Source organism: Ciconia boyciana, chromosome 16 (genome assembly GCF_034638445.1).
Source record: "Ciconia boyciana chromosome 16, ASM3463844v1, whole genome shotgun sequence".
Classification (NCBI taxonomy): domain Eukaryota; kingdom Metazoa; phylum Chordata; class Aves; order Ciconiiformes; family Ciconiidae; genus Ciconia; species Ciconia boyciana.
Genome location: NC_132949.1, coordinates 15,185,979 through 15,211,244, shown reverse-complemented (window position 1 = coordinate 15,211,244; position 25,266 = coordinate 15,185,979). Strand labels below are relative to the sequence as shown.

The window sequence follows — 25,266 nt, the reverse complement described above, 5'->3', positions numbered from 1 at the left end:
TTCCAAAGCCATAGAGACAGGGCGCGGGAAGAGAGGCCAGAGCAGCCAGGAGGCTCTGTGACAACCATTGAGCCCCAGTACAAGGGGCTCTTGAACAACCATAGAGACACTGGGGAGGGGGACACGGACACACACAGACCAGAGCGGTCAACTGGCTCTTGACCAACCATAGGGGAAGGATCCATGGCTCACTGAGTGACCATAAAGACAGCGTAGTTGGCCTATAGAGCGGCCAACCACTATCTTGACCAAGGGAAGCGCGCCAAGCTTTACTGCAACCTTTATTCTGCTGTATTTACAATTAAGCTATTAAAAATTTATACATTATTTACAAATTAAATAATTCCTCCAACGCCGACGCCACCCGAAAGGGAAAGTCTTTTGGGGTGAAAGGGAGCGGTTTTGGGGTCAAACGTCCCCAGTCCGGTTGCCTGCGTGTCTTCCTTCCCTCCCCTTCCCCATAGTTTCCACCCCAAAATGAAGGAAATTTTGAGGAATCCACAAAAAAAAAAAAAAACCAACCAAACCCAACATCAAACAGAACCAGCCACAACAATTCATGATTTTGGCTCAAAATGTTTTAAAAAAAAAAAGTTTAAAAAAATCAACTCCCTGAAGCGGCTCCTTGACGGTCACCCATCACCGCTTCATTATCATGAAATTCCTCATTAATACGCTCAAAGTTCTGGGCAACGAGAGCCAAAATTTAAGGGCAGGGAAAAGAAAATCACCCTTGTTACCGAAAATAACCACTCCCGCTCCTCCCCACCCAAAAAAATCACCTGCTGCCAGCTCCTCACCCCACACTGTCCTCTCACTGCCACTGGTTTTGGTGCAAAAAATGACATTTTCCACCCCAAATCGCTCCCGTTGCTGCAGTCTCCGAATGCGGTATTTTTCCCTGAGATATTGGGCTCCTCAAAGCCCTTTTCGGTTCAAAGAGGCACTGAAGAGTCGCGGCGTCCCTGGAGCAGAGAAGAAACATGGTGGAAGAGGAGGCGGTGCCAGATTTTTTTCAGCAAAGGCGCCGGCAGTGCCTTGCTGGCACAGTGTTGCCTTGCCAGCGCAGGGCCAGAGCCATTGCTGACTGCCGGTGAAGGAAACGAGGCGAAAATTTGGCAGTCGGGAGGTGGAAGGTGACCAAAGGAGACCAAAAAAACCCACCTCCCCATGCCATCAGCAGAGCAAAACCAGTAAAAAACAGTTTGGGCACGCTGTGGTACCAGTTAGGGACTGGGCGGGGTCAAGTGGAGGATTCGGCAGTTTATTAAGTTGCCGTGCGGTGCCAGAGAGGTGCCCATCGGCAATGTGGTTCCCCCAACGGGCTTCAAAGGGGGGATCTTTTGATGTGGGAAGCAGCTTTCCCAGAGGGTGACGGGTTAATACTGTTAATGAGCTCGTTTGCTAATGAGGCGGGTGGTAGGTGAAAGCCAGGGGGGCACTTCGAAATCCCAGGTACCCCGGTAAAGCCACAGCGACTCGAAGTGGACGCAGCTCGAGGTGGTTTCGGCTGCATTGGTGCCACTGGTGACAACCCGCTCTGCAGCCAGGAGCGCTGGAAGAAGACTTCGGGTTAAAAACAGGTGATTTTGAGGAATTTCAAGCGTCACCGGCACTTGCTTGATCACTGTCACCACGATCAAACCCCCTGTCCTTCATTACCGCCCCGAAATGGGTGCAGTTACCCCAAAACACACAACTGCTGGCTCTGAAACACACACTGGACCCCGGCTCACTGGAGAGGTAGAGAGAATTGAGGTGAAAACAGGGAAAAACAGGGAAAAACAGATCGGCAACGTTTTAGGGGCGCCAATGGGCATAGCCAGGAACCGGTTTTGTTTCCGGACGGGGGTTTTGGTGGAAAATGGGGGGAAAAAAGGCAGAAAAAGGGGCGCCGTCTGGCTTGCAGTGTCCAAGGTTCCAGAAACACTGAGGACGAGGGGTCAGCACCCCCAAAATGGCGTCCACAGCACGACCAGCGGGCATCAGTGTGAGGCTGCCGGTGGCGATGCCAGTTTCTGTAGCCGGCGGCGGCGGAGCTCCGCTGTGTCGGGTTCATCCAGCAAGGACGGGCCTTCACCGCTGTCCTCTTCCTCCTCTTCCTCCTTGGCGGTGAAGCCTTCGGCACCCGCCGGCGTGGTGGGATCTGGTAAAGGGGAAAGGCACCAGTTTAGCGTCTGGTAAAACCAGTAAACTCAGTTTTAACCACGAGCCAGGCTCAGGATCGGTGTTTTGCCAGGAGATGAGCTCCCTGGCAGTGTTTTAATGTGGGATTCGGCTTTTAGAACACGGACACCTGGGCTACAGGTGGCTAATTAATGGAGGAATTAACGACCGCAGTAATTAGCTGGTGATGAAAAAATTATAATTAGACAGTTATAAAAGGGTACGGTGGTGGTTTTGGGGGGCAGTCGGACTCCCCAGGACCCCTGTTTCCCCCCACCACAACGGTGCCGACAGTCTCTCCCAGGGTGTTTCCTCCCGCCCCGTAGTTTCCTCACGCACCGGCGGCAGCTGCAGAGCTGGCAGTGGCGGTGGTTGCGGGTGCCGCAGGGCTGCTGGGCGAGCGGAGGGGGGTGTGTTCCTCAGCAGGGGTCTCACGGGTGGAGGGGGGCCGGGGAGTGGCGGGCCGGGGCGACCTGGGGGGAGAAAATCAAACAAGAAATCAAATCTGGGGGCAATTTGGGGGAGTTTTTAGGCAGAGCACAGCTTTGCCATAACCAAATCTTGTCTGTCCATTCTAGACACCCCCAAAATCCCCCCTTTTTTTCAGCAACATTACCCGATGGTGGCCAGGACTGTCAGGTATTGGTTGATCTGCACCATGGCAGCATCGAGGAGGGTGTGGATGTTCTGTAGACACTGTAACCGCGCTTCCAGGTTTTGCCGATCATGGCCCTCCATGGCTCGAAGCTCTTCCTCTGTTAAGCCAGCAAAGCCGGCTGGTGGCATCGGCATCGGCGGGAAGCCTGCGGTGAGAAGAGGGGTGAGGGGAGAGCCCCGGGGGATGAACCCCAAAATCCTTCCCCATCCCTCGCTTACCAAAGAGGGGCGGCCACGGCATTCCCATCCACGGCGGTGGGAAAGGAAGACCCGGCATCGCCCCTGTTGCCGCAGATTCCGATCCAGCATTGGCGGTGTCACCAGGCCTGGCAGCTGCGGTGACAAAAGGGATGTGAAGGTGGCAGGGGAGGAGGGAGCCTCATTTCAGCAGTGCTGACCCCTCAGATTTTGGGAGAAAACTCACCGGACGCGGCACCGGAGCTTGGCGCGGCATTTTCGGTGCCGTTTGGTGGTTGAACGCCGGGAACTGGTGGGAAGGGACCAACTGGCGGCCAGAAGGGAAACATTCCCGGGGGGAAGGGGGGAAGGATTCCCTGAGGAACTGCGGAAGGAAAAGAGGGCAGTGAGAGCCCCGAACGCCCAAATTTCCTTCACCGCAGCCAGCTGGAATGTGCCAGGTCACCGGTTTGATGCCACATAACTGGGCTTATACGTGCCAGCAGGAGTTTCCCTGAACACACGTCGCCACAGGCGGAAATACCACCAGCTCACGCCACCGCCCGTGGGGATTTGACCTCCCAACCCTCTTCTCCAGCTGTTTGCTCCTCCAGTGCCGTGGTCAACGACCCTGGCAAGGCTGAACTGGTGCGGTGAAGGGTAACCAGAAGTTGGTGGCACCCGTCCCACCACGCAGGGGTGATACTGGGGCACAAAGGATACTCACAGTTGGGGGGCTGGGGAACTTGGGGAGTCTGGGGCGGTGGTGGGGGTTGCTCTGGTGGCTCAGGAGGTGGCTGTGCCGGGAGGGAAGCCCGGAGAACATCCATGCGGCAGGTGGGACACGTCTGCTGGCGCTGGAACCACGACCGCAGGCAGCTGGAGAGGAGACAGACACCATTAATCCCATGGCAATGTCACAGCGGAGGACAAAGACCTCCCCAAAACACCCACCACCACCAGCACAACCGCCAAGCAAGGCTGTTATTTCACCGCCACCTCACCAAGAACACCGGAGACACCGAAACTGAGGGGATGGAGAGCGTGTACCACCCCCGTTCCTCACCCACCTGGTGTGGAAGATGTGGTTGCAAGGCAAACGCTTGGCACCCGTCACCATCTCCTCACGGCAGATGATGCAGACGTTGTCCATGGCCTGCAGCTCTTCCGGCGTGGCGTCGGGGTAGCTGTGCAGGGAGGAGAGTTAGATGGAAAATGCCAGGGAAAAAAACCCCTTCCCACCATTTTAGGGAGGGTTCGAGGGGGACGTGGCAAGGTAGCGGGACTTCTGGGTCCTCCCCACCGCCAGCTGACCCTTCCTCCTCGCCGTTATCCACCAGATTTTTGGTTAAATTAAGGTATTGGATTAAATTAAGATAAATTAAGGCAGGAGGGGCTTGAGATATCCACAACCCTGTCGCCCTACAGGGTCCTTCCAACCTCTTTCCCATGCGGCAAACGAGGCATTTTCCTCAAATTTGGGTTTCTTTAGGTGGATCCCACCTCAAAAGCAACCACCGAGGAGATGCCAACAGAGCTCAAAGCACCTGGCAAGGGGTAGAAGCCACGTTCTCCGCGTTACTCACAGTGTGTTCATGTTGCGGATGGCCCGGCGGGACATGATGGCGTCCGTCACTGCTTTCTTAAACTGCCTGGAAGAAGACAAGGAACCGGTGGGATCAAGCCAATGGCATGCTGGCAGCCATGCTGGCGCCAGAGGCTGTGCCAAAGTCAACTCACCTCATTGCCAGGTACATGGGGCGGATGGCAAAGAGTGGGAAGGTGTGGACTTTGATCATGATGGTCATGAAGGCCATGTAGAGGAGGACTTTGATGAAGCCTGGGGGAAAGAAGCACATCAGGGTCTTGTTCTTGGACCACCACAGATTGGTTGAGGCGGGATGGGACCTCCAAGGTCATCTGGTCCCGTGTTCTTGGACAACCACAGGTTGTTTGAGGTGGGGTGGAACCTCCAAGGTCAGCTGGTCCCATGTTCTTGGACAACCACAGGTTGGTTGAGGTAGGATGGGACCTCCAAGGTCATCTGGTCCAACCATCTGCTCAAGTAGGTCACCAAGAGCTGCTTGTCTGAGACTGTGACCAATGGCTTTCGAGTATCTCCAAAGACAGAGATGCCACCACCTCTCTGAGCAACCAGTCCCAGCTCTTTCAGCCTCTCCAGTCCCTTCATCATCTTGGTGGCCTTTCGTTGGACGTTGTCCAGCATGTCCCATTCTCTCTTGGACTGGGGAGCCCAGAAGTGCACTCAGGTCTCCAGGTGTGGCCTCACCACCCTTGATCACCTCCCTCAACCTGCTGGCTACCCTCCCAGGACACTGTTGGCCTTTGCTGTTGGCTTGCACTCAACCTGGTATCCACCAGAACCCCCAGTTGAACCATTGCCCAGCATATACTTGTGCTGGGGGTTGTTGGACTTGGGCCATCCCTTTGTTGAACCTCGTGAGGTTCTTCTTGAACCATTTCTCCATCTGGAAAAGGTCCCTCTGGATGGTGGTGCGACCCTGTGGTGCATCAGCCAGCTCTTCCTGGTTTGGTGTCACTGGCAAAGCAGCCAAGGGAACACTCTGCCCTGTCATCCAGCTCATTAATGAAGATGGATCAGACCTTTGGGTGCTGCTGAGTACCACCTAGACTTCATGTCTTCATTGATCGATGGCTAATTGAGATTCATAACGATGTATCGAGCTTTATCGGGCCTCACACAGATGGGACAGCCCCCCCGAAACCCCAAAATTGGGTGGGATGAGAAGAAAAAAGGGGGAAAAGAGGACAATGTACCTGTGAAGAGCTCTGTGTACAGCATGTAGACGGCTTTACTGTCCCAAGGGTTCTCATTCTGCAGGTCAATGGAATGTAGGACGTACTTGATGAAGATGGTGAGCACCATGGTCATGAGGATGGCATACTGCGGGGAGGAAGAGCGCGGTAGGGCGTGAGGACCGGGCTGAGGAGCCGTTTGTCCATCCCAGGGATGGATGCGGAGGTTTGTCCATCCCCAAGAGGAAGCAATCTCCTACCTCAAAGCCAAAGACAAGCTGGACAGAAGCGCCTCGTGTGAGTATGCTGTGGTACGCGTGGTTAACGAACAGGAAATCCAGGATTCCCAGGAGGAACATCAGGGCTGCAGCGGGGGAAAGAAATCCATATGAGGGGATAGTGAGGAAAGAAGATAATGGGCATTGAGGTAGGGGGCAACCCCCAAAAACTAAAGCTCTGAGGGTCACACCCCAAAATGTATCCCACCAGAAGAGTGGGACCCTCAAGGAGCATTATTCCCAGGGAGAGGCTGAACGGCTCTGCGCTAAAGAAGGGCTGAATTCATGCGTCCCAGTAACAAGGCTGTCTCATTTGAAGCCCCCTCTGCTTTGAGCCACGTCTTGTGTCCTACCAAAACCCCCCCAATTCCTTCAAAAGGTGATTTTTACGTCCCTAAATTCCCTTCTCCGGAAGCACGAATATATTTTGCCATGGATCCGGCCTCGTATTTTTCCCACCTGACAAAGCTGGAGTTCGTTAAACCCCCAGCAACCCCATTCTGCTCCCTCTGCAGCCTCATTAACGCTCCCTCATTAACGAGGCTGGCCTGATAAGGTTTATCGAGCACCGATGGTCGCACACTCCGCTGCACCAGGTTCTTCCCCGGTCGTATGCAAACGCATTGCCAAAATTATCTTTCCTGACCAGCTGCCGGCAACGCGTCAAATGGCAAAGTGCCCGCGGCTGGGCAGGATCCGGCCCAGGGCGGAGAAAAGCAAGATACTCACAGACGATACGGAAGTGGAAGAGCCAGGAGATGTTTGGGCTCCTTTCCATCTGCAAAAGAGGTGGAGAAAGGGTTGAGGTTTTCCCAAAAAAGGCTTTTTTTATGCTTTTACGTTTTCTCACCACCTGGCACTCACAAAGTCCACCCGGTCTTCAGCCAACCAGTGGAAGCACTTGAGGAAGAGGAGGAGGGTGAAGAGGGCGACGAAGCGAGGGCTGAAGTCATCCCTGAAGACAGTGAAGGCCAGGCAGGTCTCTGTCACGGCGTACCACGACCGCTCGAGTAGGTGCTGTGGGAGAGGGGGAGGCAGTGAGGAGTATGGGGGGCTTCCCCCCAGCCTTCGCCCCCCATTTTTGAACCTAAAATGGTGCCCAAGGTCTCTCACGGTTCAAACCCTGCCCAAAAACGGCACCAAAGGCTTCTTGGAGTCCCAAATCCCACCCCAAATGGAGCCAAAGGACTCTCAGGGTTCAAAATCCACCCAAAATGGCACCAAAGGCCTCTCATGGTTCCAAAATCCCCCCAAAAGTGGCACCCGAGGTCTCTCAGGTTTCAAAATCCCCCTCCTCAAACAGCACCAAAGGGCCCTCAGGTTTCCAAACCCCCCAAATGGCACCAAAGCCCTCTCAGGGTTCAAAATCTCCCCAAAACTCTTCAGTATCCGCACATCCCTGCGGGCTTTAACCCCCCCAAGAGCACCACCACCACCTCCAGCGGTGGCAACAGATCTGCCTGTCCCCGGCGCCAAATTTAAACCGTTCCCCGCTGTCGCTCACCTCCATCTCCGCTGCCCGCAGCTGCCCAAAAAACACCTTGCCCATAAATTTACCAAGGAGAAAAACCAACACGAAGGCCTGGATGTAGAGAACCTGCGGGGAAAAAATGGGGAGGGGGAGGAGGTGATGGGGAAGAAGCCGTGGCACAGCCAAAACTCGTTTCAGTGACAACTGGATGCAGGGGAGGGTTTGGCGCCACGAATTTGCATCCCAGGAGATAGAAGAGACAGCGATCGGGCACCGGCTCAGCCTCAACCCCGTTTTGAGGTTGCCTGAGGGCTCCCACGAAGGTAGGAGGAGGTGGCAGCGGTGTCTTCCCACCCTCCCCGTGCACCGATTGGTGCTGTGGCAGCTCGCGGCACAGGCGCTCGCTCTCCCCAGGGGGTCACCAGTGTTTTCGGTGAGCGCCGTTAAACGGAAAACGACCCATTTCAGTCACCAAAAGCAGAAGTGAGCTGCGATGAGAGCTCCCACCCCCCATGCCGCACCATGAAGCTGCCATGTGAGCTAGGAGGCTCATTCCCCACCCCAGCCGTGCAGATTAATTAATTAGCGGTGGGTAATTACTTACAGCCATGCTGGGGCTGGATTTGGTGAGATAAACCACGGTGGGATAGAACTGGTGCTTCAGGTAATAGGCATGAGCCACCACCGCTGTCGTCAGCGCCAGGCTCCCCGCCATCACCACTGCCGTGCAGAGCATCTCCCCGGCTCGGCCTGACAGATTAAAAACCATCAAATTGCACCAAAAAAGGGATTTTCACTTAAAAAAACCCACTATTTAGTGTAAAACCGGGGATTAAATGGCCGCCCTCACACCTTCAGGATGTGGTTAACCCCTTTTTGGGGTGATTTCTGAGCCCAACAGGAAAACAAGACCCTAAAACTAATGATGCCGCCAACAAGTTGATTTTTTTTTAACCCGCTAACGATTCCTGCAGGTAATAAAAAATGTGCAGCTTCAAACAGAGCTTTTCTGCCCCAAAAATGGTCCCAACAGTGCCACCAGCCCGTGTCCTACATACTCGGCGTCACTGGCTGCTGCGTCCCCATGCCCCTTCTCCCATGTCCCCAGATGTCACCTCCTTGTCCCCAACCCCAGCTCTCCCCCAAGTGCCATCTCCTTGTCCCTGTCACCATCTCTCCCCACCTCCTTGCACTCTCCCTCCGTGCAGTGGGGGCTAGACTCCCCCGCCCAGTCACAGCACCTCTCTGTCCACCCCGCCCATGTCCCCCTCCTCTCCCAGCCCCATGTCCGCCTCCCCACTCCCACCCCCTCAGGTGACAAGTCAGTCCATCCCTCCTCTTGGTGCCCCCACATCCCTTCCCACATCCCCTGTCCCCCTTCACACCACAGACCGGACGCTCTGCCCCACTGCAGGCCCCAACCGTGTCCCCCCTCAACTCCCCCTCCAGGTGTCCCAAACGTCCCCATCTCCGTGTCCCAGACCTCCAGGTGCCCCACATGTCCCCTGCATCATGTCCCCTATCTCTCAAGGTGTCCCCTAATGTCCCCGCCACATCCCAGCCCCCCATACCCTGTCCACCCTTGGGACCCAACTTTCATGCCCCCATGTCCCGTGTTCCACTAAGTGTCCCCATGTCCTAGTTCCCTTCTCAAGTCACCTGTGCCCCCCACTCCGTCCCCAAGTGCCCCCGCAAACCCTTGCCCCTCTAAGTGCCCCCAATACCCCCGATCTCTCCAAGCCCTCCTTCACATACCCCCACCCTTCCAGGTACCCCCATGTCCTTGTGTCCCCACCCCCAGCCCTCCAGGTGCCCCCCATGTGCCTGCTCCCCCCCCGCCGCCCCATGTATCCCCCATATCCGCGCTCCTCCCCTCGCGTCCCCTACTCCAGCAGGGGCCCAACCTGTCACCGGTCCCCCCACGCCCCCCGGACCCCTCCTTTCGCTACGGCTCCGCCCCAAGCCCCCCGGTGCTTCCCCTCCCTCAGGCCCCGGTGTCGTCGTCGTCGTCGACCCCCACACTCACTCCGATCGAGCCCCGCCACCGCCGCCACCGAACCCTCCCCGCCTCAGACCGCTCCCCCACCGGAAGCGCCTCAGTGCGCGACACCTCACTTCCGCCCGGGCTGCACCACCCGCTGCCCGGAGGGGAACCAGGAGGGGGGTCACTTCCCCGCTGCTCCCCCCCGCACTCCCCCATAACGGCTCATCCCGAGAGAGATGCTGAGGGTCTCCCTTCCCCGCCTGCCCCCCACGCGCGGCGTGGGGGTCCACGAACCCCCATAACCCGCTGGACTCCCCCCCACGCCTGCACTTGGTACGGTCCGAGCTGCCCCGCAGCCGCGCTTAGGTGGGCGGGAACGCCAAGGGTCCCGTGTCTCGCTCTCATTGGCCAGCCCCCGCGGCGCTCGGCCAATCAGAAAAAAAAAAAACCACGGGCCGCCGGTTAGTCAGCGGCTGTTGCTAGGGGAGGGGCGGCAGGGAGCGATGAGTTGCGCTCGGCCTCAGCCCTCCCCGCGCTCCTCACGGCGCGGCCTTGGCGGGGGGAATAACCCGCCGTTTCCCCCTTCGCGGGCTGGCAGTAGGCCCCCAGTCGCCCTCAGCCACCTGGGGAGAGGCAAATCGGGCTAGATTTACCCTTTTTTGCCCCTTTTTCATACCTCACGTCACACTCGATGGGTTTGTGTCCCCTCTAGGTGCTTCACAGCCCTTTTCCCGCCCCTGTTTTCCTCAAAAAATTCCCAAATCCCTCACCCGGCCCCGCGGGGGGTAACGCACGCTGTGCCTCCAACCCACTTCACCCTTGCCCCCCCCCCCCAGAGCCCGGCCTATCAGCGACACCTCCTCCGCTGCTTCGCGCCTGTGATTGGCTAGCATTGCTCATCGTCCCGCCTTCCCGCCTTTGACAGGCAGTGGCGGGTGACGGCGGGGAGCAGGGGAGGTGGCCTCTTCTTTCTCCGCCTTCTGATTGGCTGGCGTCGCGGTCGCACTGCCTATAGAAGCTGACGCCCGCCTGAGGGGCGGGGTCAATTTGGCTCCTCCTTTGTGTCGCACGTACCGCCCCTCTTCGCGCGCTCTGCTCAGGTGAGAGGAAAAAGGCGGGAAAAGTGGTTGGGTGCAGCGAGGTGTCGTCGTTGCTCCCCTGAGGCGATTTCTCTGCTTTCTCCCATTTCTGAGGGGGAAAAAGGGGGCGCCATGAGGTAAAATTGCTCCCTTCTACCCTGTTTGCTGAGGGGAGACTGAGCCTTGGTGCTGTGAGGTGAAAACAGTCCTGTAAACCCTTTTATTTTCCCATTTCTCCTTGATATGTGAGGGAACAGTGTGGCATGGTGCCTCATACCCACGGTGAGGGAAGAGTTTAGGGGATGTTTAGGGGAACATGGAGATGGGATTTAAGCTCTGAGTGCTCTGCTGTCCCTATGTACTGTGTCCTTTTAAGCCTGCCTTGGGATCAAAGGAGAGGAGGCAAGTGCAGCCTTTTAAGTGTTCTTCTGTTTGCTTGGAAAATCCTCTGAGGGGGGAGAGAGAGGATTATACCCCTCTTAACTCATTGAAGCCAAATTTTGGTGCCCTTGAGCACAAATAAACTGGTTTGAATGTTATTTTTTTATAATTCATAGTGTTTTTTGAGGAAACCACCACAATGCCTTTATGTCTCAAGGAGGTGGCAAGCTGTGCCTTGGCAGCTGGGTGATAGTAATCTACTGAAGTGAAAAATAAAAAAGGATTTTATTATTTTCTCAATTTTCTCTTCATGGTGGTTGTTGAGCAGCTGTGGGAGTGAGATGTGTCCCTTCTCCCTATGGCGCCCATTTGTTTGAGGTTGGGTGCTGGGGAGTGATGATAAAACCTGCAAAACCAAGGTGTTACTTGACTTTTTATTGAAGATAAGTGTGGTTTTTATTTCTTAGGGGATAAATCTGTTGTCTTTGCCCCTTTGACTGAGACAAGAGCTATTCTAACCTTAAATTCCTTTATTTTTTTTACCCTTTTCAGCATCTGACCCCCATAGCAGCTATAAAAAAAAAAAATCATTGAAATCCCTCAAGGACTGGCACTCCCCACAGTTAAAGTATCTTTTATTTTAACCAAGTATATTTTATTTTAACCAGCGAATATCTATTTGGGGGCAGCTCAGCCACTGTTCTGCCATCTCCAACCCTTTCAAAGCAGCTTGGATTTCTAAACCAGGAGTACTAGGTTGGCTTTTTTAATTAAAAAAGGTCCTTTTTTTGTCAACTACAGGTTTAATTTCCTCAGCAGCTGTTTTTTGAGGTATTTCAGGGCTTTTTAAAGAGTATTGCTTGGGGCTGATGGCAAGGTTTTGGCTGGATGCTCTCTGCATCCCTTCCTTCTCCTGCAAGGGACAGAGCAGGCGGCTCTCAAACTCCCTTCTCCTTGTGTGGCTGCTTAAATAATCCAAAAGATGATGAAATACTGAGGAAAAAAAATGCAAATTGATAAATAGAGGGGAGCAAGGAAATTGAGGTGTGAGTGCAGTGTGTTGAGATGTTGCTTTAAATGGGAGTTGTTTTGAGATCAGCGGGGCTTGGTGTGGTATTTTAGCAGCAGAAGGCAAAATTCAGCACCCTAAACTTTACTAGAAAAATATTAATTTAAGAAAATTTTATATTTTTTCTTGTTGGGAAACCAAACAGCATTTTATTTCACTCTGTTTTGGGGCTGGAGGAGGGAATTTCTGCACCGTTCCTGTGGCACAGGGGAATAAGAATGAGTTAAACCTGAGTTTATAAAAATGTGAGGCATTTTTTGTCTTAATACATATATTTTTGACCTAAAATTACTTACTTAAAATAGTAAATAGGTGGAGAAAATCAGGTCAGCATGGTTACTCCCAACCTGAGGCTTCCCTGGGGATGAAGCCCTCGTTATTCTACGAAATACCCATAGCAGCTGATTTACAGAGTAACCTCAGCCACAATGACTGCTGATTTTTAAAATAACAAACCTAAACCCCTAAATTTTTGCAGTCTGAAGAGCTTGGAAGTGGCTGAAAAGGAATCCAGAGCCTTAAAATGGTGGGGTTTTTTGGCGCGGTGGTTGGGATGGTATCAGGAGCAAGTTGGGGTGCAGAGGGGCTGCCCTGCTTCGTTATTGCTCGCTAATGACCCTGCCTTGACTGGGGATGATGGTGTGGGTAACACCAGCAGTACCTGATGCTCAAAACTGCTGAAAAACACCAGGGTTTGGGTAAAATGAGCCCTTTAGAAACTACATTGTGTGGGGTGTGAGATGCTGCTCAGGATTTCACTTTTGTGTCATTTGGCTTGAATAAGGGGTCTGGTTTTGGGGGGGATTTGGAGCTTTTTGAGGGGATTTGGGGGTTTGGTTTATCTGACTTTTGGGGGGGATTTGGAGCTTTTTAGTGGAGGTCTGGGGTGCTTCGTCAGTTTTGGAGGGTTTGGGATTTTTTTGGGAAGGCTGTGGTTTTTGAATGGTTGGTCTGTTCTTGAGGGGACTTGGAATGTTTGATCAAGTTTGGGGGCTTTGGGGCATCTGTGGGTGCTTTGGGCTTTTTGGGGTGTTAAAGGGTCAGTCTTTTTGGGGGATCTTGGGGCTTTTGGGGAGTTGAAGGGTTGTCTGGTTTTGGGGAGCTTTGGGGTATTTGAATGGCTGGTCTGTTCTTTGGGGGCTTGGGGTCATCTGGTCTGGTTTTGGGGGCTTTGGGGGCATTGAAGGTTTGGTCTGATTTGGGGGCTTTGGGGGTTAAAGGTTTGGTCTGATTTGGGGGGCTTTGGTCTGGTTTTTTGAGGGGATTGGGATAGCTTGTCTGTTTTGGGGGTTAAAGGGTTGGTCTGTTTTTGGGGGTATTGAGGCTTTTTGGGTACTTAGAGCTTTTTGGGGGATTAAAGGCTCACTCTGGCTTGGGGGGGGCTTTGGGCCATTCCCCCACCACCCCCTCTCCCTCAGGCCAGCTCCCCCACCTCCATGAAGCCCCCCCCCTCACCAGCCCCCTCGGGCAGCGAGAGACCCCCCCAGAGCAGCACCTGGACTTGGGGGGCTGGCAGGCAGCCCCCCAACCCTGCCAGCATCCCCCGGAGCCTCCACCTACACCGCCAGGAGCAAGAAGCCTTCTTCAGCCTGCTGGGTAAGAGTTAACAGCCACAAAACCACTGAAATCCTGTAAAAAGAGGGAAAAACAAATTCCTTGCGTTATTACAAACCCCCAAATGGGAGTTTATCCCAAAAAAATTATTTTTATGTGATAACTTCTTCTCCCCTTCAAGAAGACGATGTGGTGCAGGAGTTCCTTTCAATGGATGTCTGCTGCAGGATTTCCGATAAGGTTAGTCCTTCAAAAAATACTGTTTTATTATTTTTTAAGAAAAAAAAACCTTTAAAACCTGAATTTAGCTTTTTTTCCCCTTAAATGTCTTTTCCTTAAAATCACTGTTTGTTTTCCTAATTTTGTAGTACCTGCTGGCAATGGCGCTGACATACTTCAAGCGCGCTGGCCTGCCCACCAGCGAGTACACCCGCATCAACCTTTTCACTGCCCTGTACGTACCCCTAGATGACCTAATTAATGACCTAGTTAATGAAGCAGGGACTCTAATGATGCTCCTCCAGAGTGCTTGCTAAAGGAGCCAGGCACTAATGATGCCATTAAATCTCCCCAAAGGGCATTAAACCCCAAACCCAAGCTGCTTCATCTGCTTCCCATTATCCCTGCCTGCTGAATTACCCAAAATCCCCTGAATTCACCTCATTTTTCCCCCTGCAGGTACCTGGCGAACGACATGGAGGAGGATGAGGAGGAGCACAAGTACCAGATCTTCCCCTGGGCGCTGGGCCGCCGCTGGCGCCGGCTCTTCCCCCGGTTCCTCCGCCGCCGCGACCGTCTCTGGGCCCGGATGAGCTACCGGGCGGCTGTCAGCCGGCACTGCTGTGAGGAGGTCGGTGCCACACCTGCCAAAACACACCCCAAATGCCTTAATCTCACCCAAAAAAAAAAAAATCCTTGGAGAAACGCCCCCCCCCCCCCAAAAAAAAATCCTTAAAGTTCCCCCAAACATGTTTGGAATCAAAAAAGAAATGAAATTTGAATTTTTACTGTGTTTTGCCACATGCCGTTGCTTTTCTTGGTGAAGAATGTCTGTTTTTTTTTCTGAAAACTGCCTTTTAAAAAAAAAAGTTAATTAGTGGGGTTTTGGGATCAGGCAGGTCGCACCCCTGGCAGGAGGGGGGTGGCAGTGGACGTCCCTGTTGCCCTGGCTGCTGCCAGATACTTGCACCCATATTTAACACCAACTTGGTTGTAGGACCAAGATGCTTTTTAGCCTCAAAATTGTGGGGGGTTTAAGCCTCAATGTGGGGTTTTAAGTCCCAAAAACTCAGCAGGTTTTAAAGCCCCCCCAATGCTTTGGGGGGGATGGGTGAGGGTGTTTTTAAAGCCCCCCCAAAATGCCAAGGGGGGTTTAAGCATCCTCCAAAAATACTAGGGTGTTTTTAGCCTGAAAAGCGGGGATTTTTAAGCTGCCCCCCCCAAGAAAAATGCTGGGGGGGGTTGGGGGTTTAAAGCCTTCCCAAATGCCAGGTGGGTGGGGGGTTTAAAGCCCCCCCAAAATACTAGGGGAGGGGTGTTTAAGTGCCCCCCAATACCGGGGAACCAGTGTTTTTTAGCTTCCCCTTCCCCCCAAATGCCACACAGGCAGGGTGTTTTAAGCCCCCCACAAAAAAACTTAGTGGGGGCAATGTTTTTTTTAGCCCCCCCCAAAAAATGGGGGGTGTGTTTTGTCCACCCCAAAAATGCTGGGGGGGGTTGAGCCCCCCCAAAAATGCAGGGTTTGACCCCCCACAAAATACGGGGTTTTGACCTGCGGCCCCTCCCGGCAGGTGATGGCGATGGAGCCCTGGCACTGGGCCTGGCTGCGGGAGCGGCCCCCCCACCACAGCGGGGCCACCCGCACCTACAGCAGGGACCCCAGGGACCTTGGCCCCACCTGCCTGCGCTGCGCCTGCCCCCCTGCCTGCACCCTGCCTGTGCCTGCCTGCACCCGTGAGGAGGAGGAAGATGCTGCTGCCTGGGTGCAGGACGTCTTCATCCTGCAGCCGCGCCGCCGGCGGAGCCCGGCCCTGCTTCCCCAGTACGCCAAAACTCACTGAATTCACAAAAATTCAGGCTGAAATAGGATGAAATTGGGTCCAGATCATGCCCTGAATGCACTTTTTTCCACAGCTCGCTCACAGCGATTGGGGTTTTTTAACTCAAAATCCACCTTTGCTCATGGCAGAGCTGAACTGCTCTTTTCTACAGTGCAAACTAGTGATTTTTGCTTATTTTCCCTATTTTGTCCCATTTCTCCCTTATTTATAACCCTAGTTGATAAAAATTGCCCCAAAGGGGTTTTCTACCCATTGCCCAATACTTTTCCTGTTTTTAGCCCCAAAACTCACCTCCTTCCACAGTGAGGCTGAAAACTGTACAGGGTAGGGGGGGTGACACCATCCTGGTGACACTGTGCCACGAAGACCCGCCTCCCCCTTTTCATGCAAAAAGAGGGGAAAAGAGGCAATGTATTAAAAAACCCGTTCTTTTTGCGTTTTGTGTGTGGAGAAGGGGGGAAAAAAATATATGAAAATGTCTGCAATGCAGCTGAAGTGGCTGGTTGGGGGGAGGGGAGGCTGGTTTGGGTGGGCTCCCCGAAGTGGGGTGATGTGGGGGGCTGCCCCTGTCCCCCCCAACCCAGAGCCGTCTCTCTCTCTCTCTCCCCAGAGCTCAGGAGGTGAGGGCGGAGGGACGGATCCTGTGGGCTCAGGTAGGGACGGCGGTGGCCTCACCTGTGTGTCCTGGCCCTCTGCACATGTCACGTGTGTGCTCAAGGCTTCCACACACATGTCCTCAGGTGTTCAAGCCCCCTGCACATGTGTGTTTCTTGTGTGTCCTGCCCTACACACACATGTCCCTTCTGTGTCCTGGCCCTGTAGATGTGTGTTTCCTGTGTGTCCTGACACTGTACATATGACCCAGCCCTTTGCATATGTGCCCTGTGTGTCCTCATCCTGTGCACATGTGTCCCAGCACACGTGTTCCACATATCCTGCTCTCCACACATATGTCCTGACCCCATGCACATACGTCCCATGTATGTCCAGCCCTCTGCACACGTCCTATGTGTGTGTCAGCCCTCTGCATATGTCTGTTCCCACACGTCCCAACTCTGTACACACATGTCCCTGTGTGTCCTAGCCCTCTACACACCCATGTCCCATGTGTGTCCCAGACCTCTACACACATGTGTCCCCATGTGTTCCAGCCCTCTGCACACACATCTCACATGTGTCCCTGCCCTCTACACACATGTGTCCCCATGTGTCCCAGACCTCTGCACACATGTCCCATGCGTGTCCTGGTTGTGCACACGCGTGTCCCATGCATGTCCAGCCCTCTGCACACGCGTGTGCCATGCAGCACCGCCCAGCCCACAGCAGCATTCCCGCCCTGCAGCCCTGCGGCCACCAGTGCCCGTTGCAATGCGGCGAAAAACATGCAGCCACAGGAGGACAACGGACCCAAAAAGCTCAGAAACAGCCCCGGGAATGCCTCGGAGTCCCCCTCACCCAGGGTCCCCCCCACCCCCAAAATAGCTCACTTTTACCCCATTTCCCCTCCCGCCAGCCTCTGAGGGAGGAGCAGCACAGGGAGGAGTCTCGGCGGAAGCAGGCGGGGGGTTCAACCCAGCCTCGCCTTCCTGCTTAAGGAACACTTTATATATTTTTTTTTTCCTTATTTTACCCAAAAGCGGCAAGATTGGGAGCGCCCCCTCCCCAGCGAGGTACGTCCCCGTGTCCCCCTGGGAGGTGACAGCCACTCTCGGTGCCCGGCAGCAGGGTGACAAGGCAAGAGGCGCTTCCCCTCTCCTCAACTTTGCGGCCGGCGGCGCTTATACAACTCCCTGCACTGCTGGATCGGGGGAAAAAAAGGGAAAAATGGGCAAAACCCATCATTTTGACCCATTTTCCTCCGTTCTTGGAACTAGGAAGGGCTTGGGAGCTGGGGGGGAGCTCCCTCACCCCGCAACTGGGCCCCGTTTTAACCAGGAAAGAGTTTTTTGGGGATTAAATCTGCCTCGGGGGGGGGAACGGGAGAGTTTTTTGGTGGTTTGGGGTTTTTTTATGTTTTTGCTCAAAATTTAGCGGGTTTTGCTGTTTTTTCTCATTTTCCGTGGTGTTTTCTTCCCAGCACAACGGGAGGGGAAGCGGCCGCTGAGGTGCCGCCGTCGCCGGGCCGAGCCTTCACCCCACGGCACCTGCCAGGGCACTGGGTACCCGCTGCCCTCCTGGAAACGGGGTGAAAAGAGGCGATTTCTGTCCTGCTCACCCAAAAAGTGTACGTGAGGAGGGGCTTATCGCTGCGGGGGGGCAAATGGGTCCTGCTCTCTGGGGGGGGTGCAGGGAAGTGGAGGGGCCCCCACGGCACAGGCGTGCCAGGGAGGGACCTTGTTAACGGGGAAACTTGTTAAGAACAACCTCGTTAATGGGGAAACTCGTTAACGAGAACCTCGTTAACAGGGTGGAGGAACAGGGTCCCTAATGCAGCGAAGCACCCTGTCAGCTAGGCCTCGATCGTGCCCCAAAAAGGTGCTTTGGGGGGGTGGGGGGGATGGGTTAGAGACTCTCCCCATCCCCCAACCCTCATTTTGGGAACAACTTGTGCTTTTTTGGGGGCATAATCCCTGTTTTTAGTGTCTCCCTGACCCCCCCCCCAAGGGCCGTGCTGGGCTTTGGGGTGACAGAAACCCCCGTGTTCGGCCGCATTTGTGGGGGGCCGCACTGCCAAGTTCACTGTCACTTTTCTGTCACTCTCTCAGTAGCTCTAATTAGTGCTTAATTAAGCTTTCCCATGCTTAATTAAGGTCTTCACGGGTTTAACATGGGGCCGGCAGCGTTGCTCGGGGCTGTGCTGGCGGGGAGCGGCCGTGACACACACCACAACTTGCAGGACCTGTTTTGGGGCTGTTTCCCCTTGTTTCGTCAGCATTTGGGGCTGTCCGGTGCCGTAATTGTCGGGGTTTTTTTTTATCCGTGGGGCCGTTTGGAGGTTAAACCCAACTATTTTGGGCCTGCTCGGGTTACAAGCAGGGAGCAGCTGCCACGGGGGGGCGGCAAGGGTGGGAGGGCTTCCCCGCCCCCTTAATTCCCTCTTTTCACCCTAAAACGGCGGTGCGCTTGGTTCGCCAAAATCACCCCAATTGCCACCAACCCCACGCGGCTCAGGCAAGATCCCAAATTGGGGGAAATTACAGTGTTTTTAGCATCTTCCCCCAAAAATAAGATCTCCATGGGATCATAATCAGTGCTCGGGTTTAATAAAACACAACTGTGGGGTTTTTTGGGGCAGAATCCCCTTTTTTCTTTCAAGCCACTCGCAGTGGGGATCCTAAAGCAGACCCCAAACCCCCCCAAAATCCCCAAATGTCCCCAAAATGGCCCACAGGGTTGGGGTACACAGCTCTAAAAAGCCCCCGCGTCCCCCCCTTCCCTTTCAGGCCAAGCCCCCCACAAACGAGGCTGCGCTAATTACTCGTCATTAGATCCCCTGCTAACAAGAGATGCCTTTAAATGCACACATTATCCTCCCCCTGATTTAATTAACGGGGGGCACGAGGTGCTCCCCAACTTTGTCCTGGTGCGAGGGAGAGCGTAGCCGCCACAGCACACAGTAGCGGCACCAACCGCGGTGGCGCCATGGAGGAAAATTAGGCGGAAAAACCAACTTTTAACGCTCGTTTTCCTCTATTTTACTAATTTCCTATGTTTTCTCCCCAGGATGGCGGAGGAGCCAATCGTGCCAGTGTACTGCACCGGCGTTTCGGCGCAGGTGCAACGGCAACGAGCGAAGGCGTTGGGGTTGGGTCAGCACGAGAACGCGGTGCGGTACCTGGGGCAGGACTACGGGCGATTGGTGGAGGAATGCCGGCGTTCCGGCACTCTCTTCCGCGACCAAAGCTTCCCGCCCGTTCCCACTTCCCTCGGCTTCCGTGAGCTCGGCCCCGGCACTGCCAAAACCTACGGCGTCCAATGGAAGAGGCCGACGGTGAGCCAGAGTGTTAACGATGGGGTGCTAATTAACCGTATTCGGAGGGGAGCACCCGGTTTGCCTGTTGGGTTTTAATTCCCTCAGTGTAATCGATGGTCGTTATGGTGGCGAACTCCTCCCAGTGCGGCGGCAGCACCGAGGCAAAAACGTAAATATCCAAATTTTGGTGATGTTGGTGAATTTTGGTGACCGAATTGGGGGTGTTTCCCTGCAGGAGCTGTGTTCGCGCCCACAGTTCATCGTGGATGGGGCCACGCGCACTGACATCTGCCAGGGAGCGCTGGGTAGGGAGTGCCGACGCTTCAGTTTTCCTGATTTTCTATTTTTTTGTCTCATATTGGAGATTTTTGGGGACGGTTTCACTGAATTGAGGCTCATTTGCACGCTGCAACCGTTACCACCGGTGGCGGGTTCGAACCTCTCACCAGTGGGTTGTGGCAGAGCCTGCTGCCCCTAAACACCTGCAGGGCGTAAAAAACCTATAGGCAGGTGTTGAGCGACCAGAAAATTGCCTTTTTTACCCCAAAACTGAGACGAAACCGGTGCCCGCAGGTGACTGCTGGCTGCTGGCGGCCATCGCCTCCCTCACACTCAATGACACCCTCCTTCACCGCGTGGTGCCGCACGGGCAGAGCTTCCAGCACGGCTATGCTGGCATCTTCCACTTCCAGGTCAGATGTTTAAACTACCCCTCCCCCAAATTTTGGGGGTCCCCCCACCATTTTGAGAGGATCCCCCACCATTTTGGGTCGTGTCCCCTCCCCCCCCATTTCGGGGGCAAAGCAGGTGCTTCCCGCCACAAAATGGCCGCCAGGTTCATCTCCCAGTGGGGCGATGCCGGGCAGGTGCCGCTGCTGTTTTCCTGATTAATCATCCCCGCGAGGATGTGCGCTGTGGGACCCAAAAATGGGTGTTTTCTCCCCAAAATGCCATTCCCTGGATAAAAAGGGAGGGGTTATCTTCAGCCTTGTCTCCTCCTCTTCCTCTTCTCCCCTCCCTTTAGATTTGGCAATTCGGCGAGTGGCTGGACGTGGTGGTTGACGACTACCTGCCCACCAAAGATGGCAAGCTGCTCTTCGTGCACTCTGCCGAGGGCACTGAGTTCTGGAGTGCCTTGCTGGAGAAAGCCTACGCCAAGTATGCCCTCACCCTCTTCCCCCTCTTCATTTTGGGGGCAAACCACCCCAAAAACGGTCAAATCTTCCTCCCGCTGACCAGGGTGAATGGCTGCTACGAGGCGCTGTCGGGCGGCAGCACCTCGGAGGGTTTTGAGGACTTCACTGGTGGCGTGACAGAGTGGTACGACCTGCGCAAACCCCCTGGGGATCTCTACCAGATCATCCTCAAGGCGCTGGAGCGCGGCTCCCTGCTTGGGTGCTCTATTGATGTGAGGGGCTTTTTTGGATTAAAAAATAAGATTTTGGGGTACTTTACCCACCGTTAGAATAAGCATGGTGTCACAGGCTGTTAATGTGGCCGCCATCTCATTTCCTCGCAGATAACGAGCGCCTTTGACATGGAGGCAGTGACGTTCAAGAAGCTGGTGAAGGGACACGCGTACTCAGTGACAGGGGCCAAGCAGGTGAGAGACGACACTGTTTTGGGGAGAAAACAGCACTTTTTGGGTCATGAGCCCTGACGGTGCCATTCACAGATCAACTACCGTGGGCAGTCCCTGGGCCTGATCCGTATGCGCAATCCCTGGGGAGAAGTGGAGTGGACGGGACCCTGGAGCGATAAGTGAGGACCACGAGGCTTCGTTAGTGTTAATTAACAAAGCAGCTTGGCCCTAGGGGTGAGGTCTGTTTGCCACCCACAGCTCATCTGAGTGGAACGCAGTGGAGCCGGCGCTGAGGCAGCAGCTGATGGTGAAAATGGAGGATGGTGAATTTTGGTAAGGGATTAAAAAACACTTTTTCCGGCCGTTTTGCACCAGGAAAAGAGGGAGAACTTCCACTCCTGAATTTCGGTGCTTCCTCTTCCTCCAGGATGTCCTTCCGGGATTTCCTCCGGGAATTTACCCGCCTGGAGATCTGTAACCTCACACCAGACGCTCTCCAATCCCGCAAATTCCGCAAGTGGAACACGCGGCTCTACGATGGGACATGGCGGCGCGGCAGCACGGCTGGCGGTTGTAGGAACTACCCCGGTAGGCGCTGCTGGTGGGGGAGTTTCACCTCCAAAACGCTGGGTTTGGCATCAATTTAACCTCTTTTTGCTCATTTTTCAGCCACTTTCTGGATAAACCCGCAGTTTAAGATCCAGCTGGAGGAGGTGGATGATGACGGGGATGAGGGCGGCAGGCGCGAGCCCGGTTGCAGCTTCCTGCTGGCACTGATGCAGAAGCACCGGCGCCGCGAGCGCCGCTACGGCAAGGACATGGAGACCATCGGATTTGCCGTCTATGAGGTAATGGTGTCACCTGGTGTCAACCGTGGTGTCACGTGGCATCACCCGGTGCCACCGTGCGCCCTCACCTCTCCTCTCCTCTCCTCTCCCTACAGGTTCCTCCCGAGGTGGGTACAACTTGCCGGCGGTGATAATACCACTGTTACTGCACCGCAACGGTGAACCAGGAAACACGGAGGGTGTTTTTCGGGTTATTTTGGGTGGTTTTTACCCCGTTCCGGCAGCACGTGGGGAAATCGGGCGTCCACCTGAAGCGGGATTTCTTCCTGGCCAACGCCTCGCGTGCCCGTTCGGAGCAGTTCATCAACCTGCGGGAGGTCAGCACCCGGTTCCGGCTGCCGCCGGGGGAATACATCGTGGTGCCCTCCACCTTTGAACCCAACAAGGAAGGAGACTTCGTTCTCCGTGTCTTCTCTGAGAAGAAAGCTGGCACCGAGTAAGAGACGCCTCGTTAGCGCTAACGACCCCCGGTGACTCTTGAGGCCAAACTCTCCATTATTATCTCCACAGGGAAATGGATGACAAGATCCAGGCGATGCTCCCGGATGAGGTGAGGGTGGTGGACAACCCCGCAAGGTGCTGAGGCATCACCTTTTTACCAAAACAGCCTTTTTTTTCCCTTAGAAAGTGCTCTCTGAAAGCCAAATCGATGACAACTTCAAGCAGCTCTTCAAGCAGCTGGCGGGGGCGGTAAGGGGGGTGCTGGGACCGGCGGCGGCAGCAGCGGGTGGCATGGGGCTGCCAGAGAACACCCCATCTTCTCCCTCCCGTAGGACATGGAGATCAGCGTCACGGAGCTTCAGACCATCCTCAACCGGATCATCAGCAAACGTGAGCCGCTGGGTGGGATTTTGGGGTTCGCTGTGAAAAAAAAGGCCCAACCCTGTTAATTGTCGTGTAACTCGTTAATGCAAATAACGCCTGGATTTTTTGCAGATAAAGATCTCCGGACCAAAGGCTTCAGCATGGAGTCCTGCCGCAGCATGGTCAACCTCATGGACGTATCCTCCGCCACCGGCGATGGGGTTTTTTGTTTTTGGAGGGACTCCCCGGCCCGCGGGTGGGGTTACACCCCCAGCTGCCCCCCCAAAACCCACTGCTTTCCTTAACCCCCTTCCACCCCATAGAAAGATGGCAACGGGAAGCTGGGGCTGGTGGAGTTCAACGTGTTGTGGAACAGAATCCGTAACTACCTGGTGGGTCTGGGGGGGGGTGTTTTGGGGTGCAGTGTGGGGGTTTGGGGTCTCTCTCCTCATGGGTGACCCCGTTTTTTTTGGGGGGGGGTTGGCTCACAGGCCATCTTCCGCAAGTTCGACCTGGACAAGTCGGGGAGCATGAGTGCCTACGAGATGCGAATGGCGCTGGAAGCAGCTGGTAGTGCCCCGCCCCAACAATTAACCCCGAGATTCGTTAACACCGCCTCGGTTTTAACGAATTTCCCTGGCCTCCCACCCACCTCGGGTGGTTTTAAGGTGTTTTTTTTTTCCTGAAAAGGCTATAAATTGAACAAAAAGCTGCACGAGCTGATCATCACTCGCTACGCGGAGCCCGACCTGGCCATCGACTTCGACAACTTCGTGTGCTGCCTCGTGCGCCTGGAAACCATGTTCCGTGAGTGACTTTTTACCCCTAAAAACCACCATTTTGTCCAATCCTGCCACATTTCCCAAATAATTTAACAGGAAAAATTGGAAAAATGGATTTAAAAGGGTTTTTTTCCCAGCTTTTCCTGTTGAATTCTATGGAAAAGTTGGGAAAACTCCACAGGAGTTGAGGGGAAAGCTGGAAAACCCAACATGTTTTAAAGGGAAAAGTTGGAAAACAATCTTTTCTGTTAAAAAGTGCAAAAAAGCAGCAAGGTTTAACGGGAAATGTTGGAAAACAGGATTTAACGTTTTTTTTCGCCAATTTTTCCCCTTAAATCCTGCCCCATTTTTCTACTTTTTGCCCTTAAACACTGCTGTTTTTTCCCAGCTTTCCCTCTCAAATTCTGCCCCATTTTTCCCACTTAAAAAAAATACCATTTTCCCCGCCAATTTCCCTCACCACAGGGTTTTTCCAAGCAATGGATGTGGACCAGGACGGCGTCGTCACTTTTGACTTGCTGCAGGTACCTGTGGGTGCTGCGTGGGGCTGACACCCCCCCGACACCCCCCTAGCACCCTCCTCACACCCTCCTCCTTCTCCTCCCGCAGTGGCTACAGTTCACCATGTTCGCCTGACCCGACCCCCCAGCCCTCCAAGTGCCTTCGCGGCGGGAGCCGATGATAACTGTGCCAGTTTTTCCCTATCTTTTTGGGTTTTTTCAGCATAAAAGAAGGGGGGAAGGCATTGCGGCCATCCCCAACTGGGACACGGGGCTCCCCCTGCGCTTTGCCAAAGAAACACCCCTTTCCTCGCCTCTCACACGGCTGTTTTGGGGAAAATTCTCACGTTTTTTGTGCCTCTTCCTACCGAAGGAGCCCCAGGTGGGGTGACACCAGGTCTCATCCAGTTTCCGGGCCCCTCAACGCAGCTGCCATTGCCTTTTGCTTCTGCGCTCTTTCCCAGCGCTTCAGTCAGGGATCTTCTGCCTACCAGCTACCATAATGGTGGCTTTTTTATTGTATAAATTAAAAATAAGGAAAAAAAAAACCCCAAGAAACGTTATTAAAATCAAAGCTCTTTTCCTGCTGGTCTTTTCCTCCCTCTCCAGCTTCCAGCCTTGCCTCAGGGTGAATCCCACCAGCCCTCCTCGACCTGCTGGGTGCTGAGGAGGAGCGCTGGCACTCAACGCAACGCTTTTGCCACCCAAGTGCAAAAAAACCATAGCTAATATATGTTTAGGGCTTATATATGTGGTTGTATATATATACATTTTGGGCGGTTTTTTGGTTGTTTTGAATAAAAACCCGCATTGCGGCAGGTTGTGGTCCTGGAGGTGGGGGGGGGGGGGGGATGCAGGATGAGGCTGCTGTGGCCTCAGTGCGGTGAGAAGGCGTGAGGGGACCCGCAGCAGTCCCGGTTCCGGGGACACGCCGGGGCCGGGGCCGGGGCCTCCTCGGCCGGGGCGAGTCGTGTCAGAGACCTGAGTGGATCTTGTCAGGGATCTGGGCGGTCCCTCTCCAACCGGGTCGGTCCGCCCGGGCCCGGGACGGTGCCCCCCAGAGCAGGGACGACCCCTCCGAGACCCGGTCCGGTCTCTCCGGGTCGTTGCCCGTGAGGCGCCGCTTCCCCCCTCAGCGCTTTGAGGAAACCGCAGGGAGGGCGGAAAAATTCCCGCCTTTTCC

General features: G+C 54.6%; 3 protein-coding genes across 4 annotated transcripts; 2 read left to right on the top strand and 1 right to left on the bottom strand.

Annotated features, from left to right (window-relative positions):
• Nucleotides 1-268: 268 nt before the first annotated feature.
• SYVN1 (synoviolin 1) lies at nucleotides 269-10,326 on the bottom strand. Of its 2 annotated transcripts, none has more exons than XM_072881034.1 (16): nucleotides 10,188-10,326; nucleotides 8,132-8,277; nucleotides 7,561-7,653; nucleotides 6,921-7,073; nucleotides 6,786-6,834; nucleotides 6,039-6,142; nucleotides 5,800-5,926; nucleotides 4,741-4,840; nucleotides 4,587-4,652; nucleotides 4,071-4,187; nucleotides 3,728-3,879; nucleotides 3,248-3,385; nucleotides 3,043-3,156; nucleotides 2,783-2,969; nucleotides 2,506-2,639; nucleotides 269-2,146 (listed from the first exon to the last, which is right to left on the bottom strand). In XM_072881034.1, exons 2-16 carry the CDS (start codon nucleotides 8,261-8,263, stop codon nucleotides 1,986-1,988), a joined length of 1,827 nt encoding a protein of 608 aa, XP_072737135.1. In that variant the 5' UTR covers nucleotides 8,264-8,277; nucleotides 10,188-10,326; the 3' UTR covers nucleotides 269-1,985. The 2 variants fall into 2 exon arrangements, with proteins under 2 accessions (XP_072737135.1, XP_072737134.1); XM_072881033.1 differs by lacking the exon at nucleotides 10,188-10,326 and adding an exon at nucleotides 9,554-9,621.
• Nucleotides 8,788-17,886, top strand: SPDYC (speedy/RINGO cell cycle regulator family member C). Its single transcript, XM_072881551.1, has 10 exons — nucleotides 8,788-8,848; nucleotides 9,516-9,626; nucleotides 10,546-10,611; nucleotides 13,499-13,636; nucleotides 13,776-13,834; nucleotides 13,963-14,048; nucleotides 14,273-14,444; nucleotides 15,385-15,635; nucleotides 16,265-16,359; nucleotides 17,732-17,886. The coding sequence occupies exons 1-10, from the start codon at nucleotides 8,788-8,790 to the stop codon at nucleotides 17,884-17,886; spliced, it is 1,194 nt and encodes a 397-aa protein (XP_072737652.1).
• CAPN1 (calpain 1) lies at nucleotides 16,910-24,854 on the top strand. The gene is made up of 23 exons (XM_072881292.1): nucleotides 16,910-17,324; nucleotides 17,732-17,878; nucleotides 19,318-19,585; nucleotides 19,803-19,872; nucleotides 20,141-20,259; nucleotides 20,592-20,725; nucleotides 20,807-20,975; nucleotides 21,087-21,170; nucleotides 21,243-21,328; nucleotides 21,408-21,482; nucleotides 21,577-21,737; nucleotides 21,819-21,997; nucleotides 22,093-22,104; nucleotides 22,222-22,433; nucleotides 22,508-22,547; nucleotides 22,622-22,687; nucleotides 22,771-22,828; nucleotides 22,934-22,998; nucleotides 23,125-23,193; nucleotides 23,293-23,371; nucleotides 23,492-23,608; nucleotides 24,049-24,107; nucleotides 24,193-24,854. Exons 3-23 carry the CDS (start codon nucleotides 19,319-19,321, stop codon nucleotides 24,217-24,219), a joined length of 2,148 nt encoding a protein of 715 aa, XP_072737393.1. The 5' UTR covers nucleotides 16,910-17,324; nucleotides 17,732-17,878; nucleotide 19,318; the 3' UTR covers nucleotides 24,220-24,854.
• The last annotated feature ends 412 nt before the right edge of the window (nucleotides 24,855-25,266 follow it).